This window comes from Solanum pennellii, chromosome 1 (assembly GCF_001406875.1).
Source record: "Solanum pennellii chromosome 1, SPENNV200".
NCBI lineage: Eukaryota > Viridiplantae > Streptophyta > Magnoliopsida > Solanales > Solanaceae > Solanum > Solanum pennellii.
Window position 1 is genome coordinate 2,192,655 of NC_028637.1, and position 13,881 is coordinate 2,206,535.

A 13,881-nucleotide genomic window follows, 5' to 3' on the forward strand; every position below is an offset into this window, starting at 1 on the left:
AACATGAAAGTACAAAAGCTTGAAAATAATTGAATATTTGGACCTAATAAAAGGTGTTTGAAAAAAGAAATGAAAAAAAAATTGGGTTTAATTGTTTCTAAAAATTGGAGAGTTGTTTGTACAAAAAAGAAAATAGTTTTTTCAATTTGTGGTTATTTTTGTTTAAGAAAAAGTTAGTAGGGGCAAAAACAAGTTTATTGGAAACATGTGGGACTACAAAAGTAGAATTGTCAAACTCTAAATAGATGATTAGAAAATAGTGACGGAGTCAGAATTTTAATTAATTATTATAAAAATATAAAAAAAAGAAATTATGTAGAAGTTAAAGAGTGTCAATATGTAATATAAATGTATAAAAATAGTGTATTTACCTAGTTATACAATATAATTTTTAATGTTATAATTTTAGAATTTAATGTAACTTTTCTGATATTTTGAGTTAAATTATTACCATAGTTCTCCACAAATCTAACAAATAAAATTTGTGATTTTTTTTTTATGAAAACTAAATATACTCCAAGGTTTAGGAAACCTAAAAGGACAAAAGTTGCTTAGGAATATTTTTAAGGGACTAATATAAACCTAAGACCAAAAATGGAGAGTGGTTAGTAAAAAATATAAAATCTTAAAGTATTGTTGTATAAGTTTTCATGGAACTGAAAATTCAAATTATTGCTTAACTTATTTTTTGTTTTTAAAACTAATCCAAAAGTCATTTAGAGGCGCAATCTTTATTACTCCGTCTGTTTTAATTTGTTTATTACGTCTTATGTCGTTTTTTGTGTTGCACTTTGAGATTTCGATGAAACTTTCCTGGTTGGTTAATAGTGATTTTCTGTGATAATAATTTTTTGACTTTCCTAATTGATTAATAGTGATTTTCTGTGATAATAATATTTAAATGATTTTCTTGTTATAAAAAAATAGCTTGATGCCTTATGCTCTAAAAAAAAAAGTATAGTGACTACGGTATAGCTTGTTAGGTTGTGGAGCCTGATTAATATTTGATGTACTGTCATATATTAATGTTTACGCGGTTTAACCTGAATTATTAATATATATACCCACCGCCGTGAAAGTTTACTCACGGGGTGTTACCACGAAATATTGGTTTCTCTCTTTCTCTCTCTAGATCTCTCATCTCTTTCTCTTACAAGTTCTTGTGTTTTTCATTCATCAAGTGTATGCGTGTGAATTCGATCCTAACATAGCTATTAGCCCCCCACCCCCCAACCCCACCCTACACACACCAAAATAAGTAAATGAATATCAAAATTCATTACAATTTTATAACATAAGATCTCCAAGTAGTGGTATCATGTCAAATGTGCATAGAAATAGAAAGTGACTCCATTGAAATGATAGTTGTTGGAGCAATTTAGTTATTAATCACATCACCTTATTGTTAAAAGATTAATTGACAAAACACTAGAGTCAATAAAAAGATAATAAAGGCAATGAACTTGTGATTCTTAACTACTTACTACCAATAATGGTTTTGGTTTGGAGCATTAAGTTTGAGACTTTAAAATGTGGTTTAATTTGATTGGTGGTGTTGTGTCTAAAGTCTTATCCTAGTTAGTTAAAATATCCATAAAGTGAGAGTCATTTTCTTTAGGACAAAGTTTCCAATAGGGGTTTTCAATTTCAAGACCTTAAACTTCAGACGTCTAATTAAGGATGAAGGATCATCGAATTTAGGTGAATAATGATTTTATACATATTTTTATCGAAAATTTTTATAGTATATCGAGGTTAAATATTAATAATTATAAATGAATATTTATTTTTAAACATCCTTAACACAACAAATATTTTCTTTTACATGGTTGATTACTAAAGGTCATTTAGCATCTAGGTTCTTCTTTTTAAAAAATTACAATAGATAAATAAATATGGACAAATACCATGTAATGAGACAAGACATTCCACAAATCTATAAGATTGAAAAGTAATAGTCCTATAATTAAAATTTTAAGTTCATTTAAAAAAGCCATTTTCTATATCATGTTTAATTATTTAATATTCAAAATTTAATGACTTAGTTAATTCAAATTCGTACTACGTAAACTTCATTTTATTTTGATATTTAAGTTCAAAATTTCTGATTAAAATTTTTTTTTATCACATATTTAGGTGGAGTTCTATGATTAGTTAGGGATGAATAAACAGTATGTTGATAAGTAGACAAAAATACAAACATTATCTAAGTTCTTATTTAGTTGTTTTCTTAATGGGAGACAATATTATTTGTCTCCAAATAAGAAGAGACAGAAAATAGAAAAATTAAGAAAAACATAGGCTGGAAAGTAACTACACATTTTGGACATGATAAAAAGTGTTTGAAAGAGAAATGAGCAAAATTTAGATCCAAACAATGTTTGTGGTTTGATAAAGACATTAATTAGGTCCTTATGAAAGTTATAATCACTCTGTTTTAATTTATATAACGTAATTTGAATTGATATATTTCGAATTTAAGTTACAGTAAAATAATAAATATTATCTGACTCGTTTCGGTCTCTCTCCTCTCGACTCAAGTTCACCCTACTTGGATTGAGCCTTCTCCCTCTCTACTTCAAAAGTCAAATTCATTTAAGAAAAATAATTCTAAAGGACTTATTGCTTATAATATTAATCTTAAAGATTTTTTATTTAACTTTTTTCTTTTTTGAAAAAAAAAAAAAAGAAGTGTCTTCAAGATTTGACAAATGAAAATGATAGTTAATAGTTGGAGCAATTGAGTTCTTATCAAATCACCTTATTGGAGAACAAGGGCCCATATTAAAGATTTGATAAAAAAATGTAAGTTCCATATATAAAAATTAAAAGCAAAAAATAAAATAAAATGGATTATTATATTTGTTTTAGGGGAAAGTGGGGGTAGAAACTATTATTTTGCCCAATGAGATGTAAAGTTTTGATTTGCAATATTAACTACTTATTTTATTTGAAACTTTTGCCATGGTCATGCAATAATATAAGATAGTCATCTAGTAAAGAAAAAAAAACCTTTTTCCATGGCATAATAAATTAAATTTTTCCATAAATTCCTCAAAAAGTTTGTAAACATTAGAATTTTGTAATGAATTTGTCTTTCATAAATGGGATAATGTACTAGTACCCTATTAACCTATGATCAAAATTTTATAGACACACTTATACTATACTAAGTTTCTATTACTCCTGAATTTATTTTATTAATAAGTTTCTACTCCTTTTGGGCCTACGTAGCACTATCTTTTGGGTCCAACACTGATTGATTTTTTTTTTCAATCTAGTGTCACGTAGGTCAAAAAGGGGTAGAAAATTACTTATAAAATAAATTCAGGGCTGTAATAGGACCTTAGTATAGTATAAGTGTGTCTCTGAGATTTTGGGCATGAGTTGAGGGGGGGGGGTACTTGTGCATTTTTCCCTTCATAAATATTTCATGCCAATTTTGCATTTTTCTTGTGTATATACTCTTTTGTTAATAAGAAAATTCATAAATAATCAGTATATATACTGATAAAATACTTGTTAGATACTGAATATATTTATAAATTATTACGATCAATAAACTAAAGCGACTAGGTAAAATTGTATTCATACTGTATGGTTTCTAATCTGATTCAGATGGGACGAAAGGAGTACTAATTTTTTTTATATAGAAAATGTCATCGATTTCCTCTGCCTCAATAGGTGCATTTAGGGCAGAACATTCGAACTCATAAATTTCAAAATTTTAACGCTATCTCTACCTTATCTTAATTCCTCCACCCCGACAAAAAAGGGTCGATAATTATAGCAACATTTCGAATTCATAAATTTCAAATTTTAAATATGCTATCGTCCTACTACCTCACCCCTTTTAACACCACCCTATTCATGTGGTCACAAGTTATTAGTGGATTCCTTGATTGCATATATACATTAGCATTGAATGCAAAATCTCATAAATATAGGAAAACTTGTAGCATTATTTTGACAGTTCATATATCTCAGATTCAGATTCATAAGTCTCTTTCCTTGCAAATTCCCAAAACAAGTTATTAAAGTCCTTATTTGCAAGTTATCTTCCTAGAAATCATGTCATAGGGATACCATTGTCAAGATTTTTTATTTATTTTTTAATCCTTTAAAATACTGATTTCTTCGTTTTAATTTATATGATGTAATTTCATTGAATACTAAGATATATTTTGTTTTGTTTTTGAAAAACTTGTAGTCTAAAATAAGTCATAACAATTTAGGTTATAAATTAGCTCATTAAGAGTAAAATGAATATTTTAAAATTAATTTGTTAGTAAATAGTAATTGTGTCATTTTGTGGAACTGATAAAGAAAACGTGTCATATAAATTGGAATGTAGGAATTAACATTCAATTTGTTTGTCTAATTTTGACTTGACACGATTGTTTAAAGAAGACTTTTAAATCGTTTGTTCTTAAATTAAAGATATGTTGAATGTACCGAAGTGTTCTTTAATCCTCTGATCTTAAGCATTTAGTGTTATTTAATTACGTGATTTTAAACATGTCATAAAGTTGAAATTAAGGAATTGTTAAGAAATGAACTAAGAAGAAAAATAGCAAATAAATTAAAAATATGGGGAGTAATGGTTTTAGTATTAAAGATGGTTGGAAATAAAAGAAATAAATGATTCTTTTTATATCGAACGACCTATTTTACGGAACATCTTCCTCGCTCTAATCAAATAAATAATAGTGAAAGGCCCAAAACGATTGCTCCAACGAACCTTTCAACACGATAACAAACGTCTAACGAAGAATATAACATATGCTCGATGATTAATATACTTTTAAACAACACAATACAAAATTAAAAAAAGTTTTTACAAAGAATTATAGGATAACCTTTCACAATAACACATATCCAGTAAAATCTCACAAGTGGATCTAAAAATAGTAAAATGGACATAAACATTCCTTCTATCATTGAGGTATATTTTCGATAGATAATCGATTCAAAAAAGTATAATCAAAGCAATATAACATTAGAAAATGGGCCTTTATAAATTTGACCATCAATTTATGAAGTGGTGTACCACTAATTGGGTCCATAATATATTATGAGGTCTACATTTAAATCCATACAAAATTTTACAAATTTGAATATAAGGAATGACATAATATTATTGGGCTTTAGCCCATACAACAAATCATAAAATTCAAAATAATTTTCAAAATTTTCAAATTAAAAATTAAAATTAAAAAAAATAAAAATAAGGGGTACCAATTTTTGTACCATTTGTGTTATTAGGTCATTATAATGAATATTTTTAATTGTTCTTTGGAAATGAAACTTTCATTAATGGTCATTAATTAATTAACAGAGAAGATAACCTCGAAATTTTAAATTTAATAAAAATTAATTATTTCTTGTTTTCTACTGATTAATTGACAGTTTATAGCCTGCAGATTAAAGGCCCATTGATTTAATTCATTTTCTGGGATCAACATTCAAATTATCTTATTTTTAATGGTTTTTAACTTTTAAATTTTAATCAAATTGTGGTTTATTTTTTTTAGGTTCGAAAATCTTTGCATGAATTAAATTAAGTTTAATATCGGTCTATTTCTTTTATCATAGTATCAAAATCCGATTCCCTCTAGTTTATTATCAATATTAGACCCCGTCTTATACTACGGATATTCCAGATGTTCGATTTTAAATTTGCGAGGTTCTATTTTTGAAATTGAGTTAAATTCGAGATTTATGTCTCTATTAAAATAAATGATAATTGCGTATTAATTAATCTACTTTAGTGTTGTTCTATATTATTTTAGCTAAGTACAAAATAATACTTTGGGATATGATTTGTTTAATGTTTGGCTATGATTATAATTTTAATTTAACCCAAAAATTCCTAATTGACAACTAAATTATACCAAAATTATGTATGCACGATTCAAAAATTTTATATAACATAATATTTTATCCAATATATCAAGTTAATCACATATTTTTTAATTTCACAAAATTTTGAAACTATTTAGGTTTTATAATTAAATATATAGATTATACTTATTTTTTACAGCCACAAAATTAATTAATTTTTCTCGAATAACAATACAAACAAAGACAAAGATAGATATATCTTGTCTTGAAATAAGACAAAAACATACTGCATAGCTTATGTAGAAATGCTTCTATGAAACCCCACAAATAATTATGGATAAGATTAAAATGAAATTAATATATTATATATATTTATTTTTAATTTAACTTAGCATTCCTATTTATTCTTTTCGTTTTATTTTAATAGTCGTTTTAGCTAAAAAAATATATATATATTCAAAATGCCCTTAATGTCACAAAGTTAGAGTTTAGAGTCAGAGTCAGATCCTCAACTTTAAACTAATTTTTATAGTTGAGACTTGAGTCAGATTCAAAATTCATTTTTCATGATATCAGATTCAGATCATTCACATTACGAACTGAAATCAAACGACGTCCACATATACACATAACGTCTTGAAACTACACCGCGTTCGAATGTACTAAAGAATATATGATATATCATTGATGGATGAAGCCCTCGACTTAATTTATAGTTTTACAATTAAATTAGACTCTACGTTTATTTATTATCGATTAACGTGAAACTACCATATAAAAAAATGGTTAATAGCACAAAGTTTAATTAGAAGGTTCACCACTCAGAAAAAAGAATCTTTATTGGCTCTGAGATTAAGGCCATCATTTAATTATATTAGCAATAATATACTTTATTTTAAGTATATCTAATATAATTTAATATTATTTTGTAACGTTAAGTTGGATAGTTGACAATAATTAATTTTTGGTATTTTATTTATTTATTATTATTTATTTCCATATTGCTATATAATATATAAAGTACTCGATTTTTGGGAGAGAGAGCATAAATAGTGGAGTATATTATGCTAAGTTGTTTCCAAAAAAATTGTTGGTTTTGTGGTCCTTTTTAGATTTATATTTATGAAAAATTGTGTAAAATATAATATTATTTATTATTCACTCTTCTATTCTTTTCTTATATTTCATCTGTCCACTTTTATTTTTCATGTTGCGCTTTTCGAAAGTTAATTTGAATAATTTTCAAAATTAAATTAGATTACATTAATTCGATATTTTAAACAGAAAATTTAGATATTCAAAAATTATATGAAAAGTACTGTAAATTGCAATTTTTGTATATCAATATGATGAAAAATACATCTCAAAATGTTAATCAATTTTTTTTAAAGTTGTATCTATAAATAGAAACCATGACAATTAAAAGCGAACGGAGGGAGTGTATATTCTATAGAAATAAATTAAAATTAATTATAAAATTTATCGTCCATATAATCTACCACTAAATAGCTCGTTAAAAATTATTGATGATTTTTTGTTGTTAAGCTACACAAGTTCATTCATGCAATGAAAGGTCGGAGTCATATTGGTCCAAGGAGATTTACTTTGACGAAAAATTATATTATATGTATAAGATCAAAAGTTATTTTTTATGTCTCTAGATGGTTATAAAATAGATACTGAATTTTCATGATTTTTTTTATATATTTTAAACTTTTTAAATAAAAATTCTGACTCTACCAATGAAACATGTGCACATGTAATAGCTTGTTTTGAGCCTCGACTAAATTCAGATTGCGCCCTCCAGGGTTCAGTAGGAGTTGACGCTTCCAATAATCTTCTCCATATATCAACAACTCAAACTCAAGATTTTTTTATCAAGAATGAAACAATACAGTCTCACCATAGCACCAAAACTCGTGATGGTTATGTAATAGGTAGTTGCTTAAATGGAACTAGTGGCATGGTATGATAAATAGCCATATAATATGGTATAAAATTATATAAGGACCACAAGAACACATGGAGTTTAATCTTGTGGCAGTGACATTCTTCCTTTCAATCCCATAAGGTTTCTTTGTTTGTTTCTCCATTCTTTAGCCAGTGAGGATTGAAGTGATAAGGTAACCCTACCCTAAAACAAAACAAAAATTTCCCTCCAACATATTGTTTTTCATTATTCAAGCCCCCCTTCCCCGCCCCGCCACAGGAGGGGGGAGGAGGTTTCGAGATTGAGGGCATAGAAGGGTTTAATATAGCTGATTCTGACTTATTTTGTAATTGAGACATAGTTACTAATGGTGCGTATATATATGATAGATGATGATTATCCCGTCCCTGATCCGGGAGGGGAGAGGAAGGTCGAAGATAGGGGGCATAAAAGGGTTTATATAGTTGACTCTAACTTTTTTTGTAATTGAGATAGAGTGTTATTAATAGTGTTTATATATATGGACTATAGTAGATGATGATTATTGGATTCCGATCCCTCGATCACTTCTTTTTTATCTGTTTTTTATATTTTAAATCTTTTTTTAATGAAAATCTTGATTTTGTAACATAATGGAGATGTCAAAATCATGTTTTTGAGAATCTGAATTAGTTTAATCTTAAACTAATGAGACACGATTTCATTAGATTTTGAAAGTAAAAAATATGAGAGTATAATTCGAAGTTGAAGGAGAAAAATAGTATTTACAATTTCAAATATTTCAAATCATATTCATCGATTGCATGTGCTAACAGGGGCAGAGCCACACTATACAGTGGGGATGCACGTGCACCTGGTAACTTTCAAAAAAATCATATGTATATATATAAACTGGTAGAAATTAAGATATATCTAACAGTGCATCCATAAAAAACATAGAAGTACTCTTGTGCAATTGGTAGAAGCTAGAGATACCACCCTCTAGATCAAGGTTCAAATCAAACTTTAAGCCTTTTTATTTTATATTTGAGCTACGTTTATATTGGTGCACCCAAAGTTTTCAAATCCTGAATTCGCCTCTGTATGCTAAGGTTAGGTCGTTAAAATAAAAATATCATACAAACAAAAAATACATTAAACATTTAAAATAATTAAACACGCATCACGATATTGCAACACAATATTGTGATGCATGAGTTATCATGTGTCATAGCATGTGATGTACGATAAATCTCTTTAATATAAAAAATTTAAATATTTGACATCTATAATAAAATGAATAATCACTTCTCAAGTCCCTCGATTGATTCTACCATAGAGGCCAACGATATTGATTACTCATTTTTAACTTTGAGGAATCAAATCCAGTCATATATAAGGACATTAAAAAAAAAAAGTGAATCTTAGATTATGTATTTTTTTTTTATTCACAAATTTAGGTTTATGTTTATAATAATTTTTTTTGCAGAAAAAAAGGACCACTCCAAAAAATTCAGGCCCAGTAGTATTGTAACTATCAAGATAATGACTTTCCAATTTTTAAAAATCTGGTATTTCATTATTTGATCAGCAGTTAATGTATGTGTTGTAAACTGCAAATTTCTGCAAAATCTGATCATAATATTATATTATTTTTATTCAAATAATACAAAATTATTTAAAAAATACATAAAATAAGTCAATTTAAATAATCGTTCGTAAATAGCAAGACTAGTAACTTGCACGCAATGTTCGATTCGTTTGTCTTATTTTTCTTTATAGACAATTCTTTAGTTTTAATTTTTTGCTTGTTTTGTTTAAGACAATAAGATTAAATATATTTTAATACATTCTTAATTCTACGTATTTTTAATTTAAGATCACAAGATTTTTTTAAAAAATTTTTTGAACTCTATATTAAATCAAAGTCAAACAAACAAATTGAAACTGATTAAGTAATAAAAAATAAGTCAGGTTATCTATCGAAGGCTTACAACATGTTTACAATATCAAGGTAAATATTTATCTGCACAGAGTATTTACGTCAAAATAATTCATCTTGTCGTGATTAATATCAAAATAAATACTTATCCTCACATAATATTTACATAAAAATCAATTATCTTATCATGGTTATGAGATTTAATAAAGTAAAAATATGAATTAATTATTAACCACAGACATGTAAAAGTGACGCTAGTAACTTTGGTTAAAACTCAATATTTAACTTATAAATGTGTTGAATATGTATATATAATGTTAATTTATAATTCAATAATTTAAACAAATTAGAAAACCATAGAGATATTGAATTGTATATTCATTGGCTTGATATAAATACTCGATACACGATAAATTTTTGCCTAACATCAGTGTACCTAATTTGTGTTACTATAATTGTGTGACACTCATAAAAGAAGTGTAGAGTTGTCTATTGTACCATTTGATAACTCTTTAGTCCTCAAAAATTAAATTTACCCAACCAACATTTATATCAATTTCAGCTCTGCATTTATAGAACAATTTTTTTACATATTTGGTAAAAAAAAAAGTCATTCAATGATATATTCAAACTAATTCCATAAAATGAAGTTTGAAAAACGTAAAATATACACAAAACATATTTTTGATATACGTGAATTAAACTCAATGGTTGTCTGACTACAAAAAAGGCGTAATAAAGTCTCGATCTTGATTTGTTAAATTCTAACCCCTCTTATTAGTAACTTGAACTAATGAGCTGAAATCAAAGTCACTTATCGACCGTTCGCTAGCTCTATCACCAAGGGTCATTAATATTCTCCTACTTCATAAGTTTTGAATTTAGATATGATGAAATAGTAAATATGCATTTATTCTTAATTAATTAAAAATATCTAATTCAAACGTTAATTATATATAGTCATCCTTTTTTTTAAAAAAAAATGTTTTTTCTCCTAAAATCGGACTCCAAATACAAAATCATATTAATCAGGCCCCAAAATAAAAATTAAACCTCAGATATAAAATTTAAAAATACACTTATGCAATAAAATTTAATATCAATATAACACTACAATTAATTTTATGCACTTGCTAACTACACCAACAAGAAAAAATAACAAAAAATTTACTACTACTACTACTAAAAAAAGACCAAAAACATTAAAAGAGAGTCAACAACAACTTTTATAGAAGCAAAAAAAAAAGAAAAAAAAAAAGAACTACTACTCCACTAGTATACATATACATTTTAATTTTTTTTTTCTAATTTCTTTGTTCCAAAATCAAAAATCAAAAGATAATGAAACAATGCTATCAACATTAATGTTTTTTTGTTTGAATAACCTCATCTTCTTCTAACAACAAAGACAAACATGCACTAGTACTAGTAATAGATGAACTAGTAGAACAAGAAGAAGAACAAAATGACAATGGAGATGTGAAAGAATGATTTGTTGTCGTTGTTGTTGTTGTTGTTGAAGATGATAAACATTGTTGTTCTTCATCGATCGTTGTCATTATTATCGTAGACTCATCAACACCAGCACCAACACCAGCACCAATATCAACGCCAACATTATTATTGTTGTCACTAAAAGTTGCAAGATTGACTAATAAATCAACAAAAGCACCAACAATATAACCATGGTTACTTTTGCAATTGACCTTTAAATAACAAGTCAATAACTCTTCAAGATTTTCCCAATCTTTAATCTCATATGCTTCCACCATTTCCTCCATTGATTTTCTAAAATCAACAAAAGGATCATTTGAATCCAATCCCATTGGAACAAAACTAATAATATCACCTTCATCAACAACATTATTAATATTACTACTAGTAATACTAATAATCTTGTTTTCTTGAAAATCAAGAATTGAACTTGTTTCTTCTGGCTCAAAAAATAACCTCTCTTTCTCTAATCTCAACCCTTTAATCACTTTCTCTATACAATCTTGACCATTGATAGTTGTTGTAGAGGAAGAACTTGTTTCATCAATCTCACTAAAAAGGTCATCAAAACTACAACTTGTTGTGTCATTAATATCATCAAGATGAAAAGTAGAGTTGTAAATGTTGTGTTGATTCTTTTCTAATCTAAATGAAAGTGTTTTTGGTTTTCCACAAGTTGGTAGTGACCATGGCCATGGAGAAGTAGTAGTAGTAGTAGTTGTTGTTGTAGAAGAAGAAGAATTTTGTGATGAGTTCTTGAAGAGAGAAGAGAGTTTCATATTTGACCTTTTTTTTGTTTTTGTTTTGTTTTGTTTGAATGAAATGAAAAAAAATAATGAGAGGAGTGAACTAACTCTTGAAATTTGAATAGTTGGTGTGATGGTGGGTAAAAATTTATGAGATCTTTTATTTTTATTTTATTTTATTTTATTTGGTTGAAGTTAGGGTTGGGGTTAGGGGTGTTTGTTTTTTTCTTCTTCTAGCTATGTTGGGATGTGGAGTATTGTTGGTTGTGAATAGTTTGTGAGTGAAATTAATGCTATATACTCCCTCCGTCCAAAAATATTTGTCATGTTACGCTTATCGAAAGTCAATTTTACTAATTTTCAAAGGTAAATTAAAATACATTAATTCAATATTTTAAATAAAAAAATTTAGATATTTTAAATCTATATGAAAGTACTATAAATTACAATTTTTTCATATTAATATGATTGAAAAATGCATCTTAAATGTTAGTCAAAGTTTTTATAATTTAACTCTAAAAATAAAAACCTTGACAAACAATATCGGACGGAGGGAGTAGTTTATTGTGGTGTTTAAGTTTTATGCATTGACAATAAAAAAATATATATTATATAATTAGATTACTAAATAATTATTAGTATGTAATTTAATAAAAATATCAACTAATTAACCTTGTTATTACGAGTTAAAAGTTATCAAAATATTTTATGGAAAATGCATAAGTACCTCCTCAACCTATGCTTGAAATCTCAAAGACACATTTATACTATACTAAGGTCCTATTACATCCCTGAACTTATTTTATAAATAATTTTCTACCCCTTTTCAGCCTACGTGACACTAGTTTGAAAAAAATGTCAACATATATTGGGCCCACAAGATAATGTCACGTAGACCCAAAAGGGGTAGAAAATTATTTATAAAACAAGTTCAGGGGGATAATAGGACCTTAGTATAATATAAATATGTCTCTGAATTTCGGGCATAAATTAAGAATGTGCTTATACATTATCGCAATATTTATTATTTTTTGATATTATTAGTTTATATAATTTAAATTCAATTTAAAGAGTAAGACCCATGAAAAAATAGAGGAGGAGGTTGTTATTGTCAGTGGCGGAATAATATATACGTTGAGGAATTGTACTATATAGTAGTTAGGTAAAAATAAATTTAAATGTATATATATTGCATATTATTATTTTTAATTTTGATGTAATTTACTTTTTTATATTTTAATATTTTTTAATTAAAATTTTAGCTAAATCATAGATAGATGAAGTCTACAAGAGAGTTCCATTATTTTATTTTTTGTTCTTTTGTTTGAATAAAATGAAAATAATAAGAGGAGAGAACTAACTCTTCAAATTTGAATAGTTGGTTTGTTGGTGAGTAAAAAAATTATGAGACTTTTAAAAATATATTTATGAGTGAAGTTACCTTAGGCAAAAAATGATTCAATGTATATTTTTTATTAAAAAATTATGTAATATATATAAATCTCAGAGACACACTTATACTATATTAAAGTCCTATAACCCTCTGAACTTATTTTATGAATAATTTTTTGTCCCATTTCGGCCTACGTGGCATTATCTCGTGGGCTCAACGCTAGTTGACTTTTTTTTTCAAATTAGTGCCACGTAGACCGAAAAGGGATAGAAAATTACTTTTAAAATAAGTTCAGGGAGGTAATAGAACCTTATTGTAGTATAAGTGTGTCTCTGAGATTTCGAAGTACTTGTGCATTTTCCCTAAATTAAATACTAACTATTATGAATATACATTTAATTTAAAGAAATTTATATATATTTTATTAAATTTCTAATTTCGTCATTGCTCGTGTTATAATTGTTGGTTTTGAATAAGTAAATATAAAATTAAAGTGAATTTTATATTTGTTAATTGTGGAATGCAATTAATGCAATGTGGACAGTTTGTTGTT

At 26.7% G+C, this 13,881-nt stretch overlaps 1 protein-coding gene across 1 annotated transcript; it reads right to left on the reverse strand.

Moving 5' to 3' along the window:
* Window positions 1–10,794: 10,794 nt before the first annotated feature.
* Window positions 10,795–12,089, reverse strand: LOC107013536 (transcription repressor OFP15). The gene has a single exon (XM_015213428.2). It carries the CDS (start codon window positions 11,966–11,968, stop codon window positions 11,057–11,059), a length of 912 nt encoding a protein of 303 aa, XP_015068914.1. The 5' UTR covers window positions 11,969–12,089; the 3' UTR covers window positions 10,795–11,056.
* Window positions 12,090–13,881: the final 1,792 nt, after the last annotated feature.

Bases quoted from the DNA above. Each gene is read 5' to 3' on its own strand.
- LOC107013536 (XM_015213428.2), bottom strand. From the start codon at position 11,968: ATGAAACTCTCTTCTCTCTTCAAGAACTCATCACAAAATTCTTCTTCT.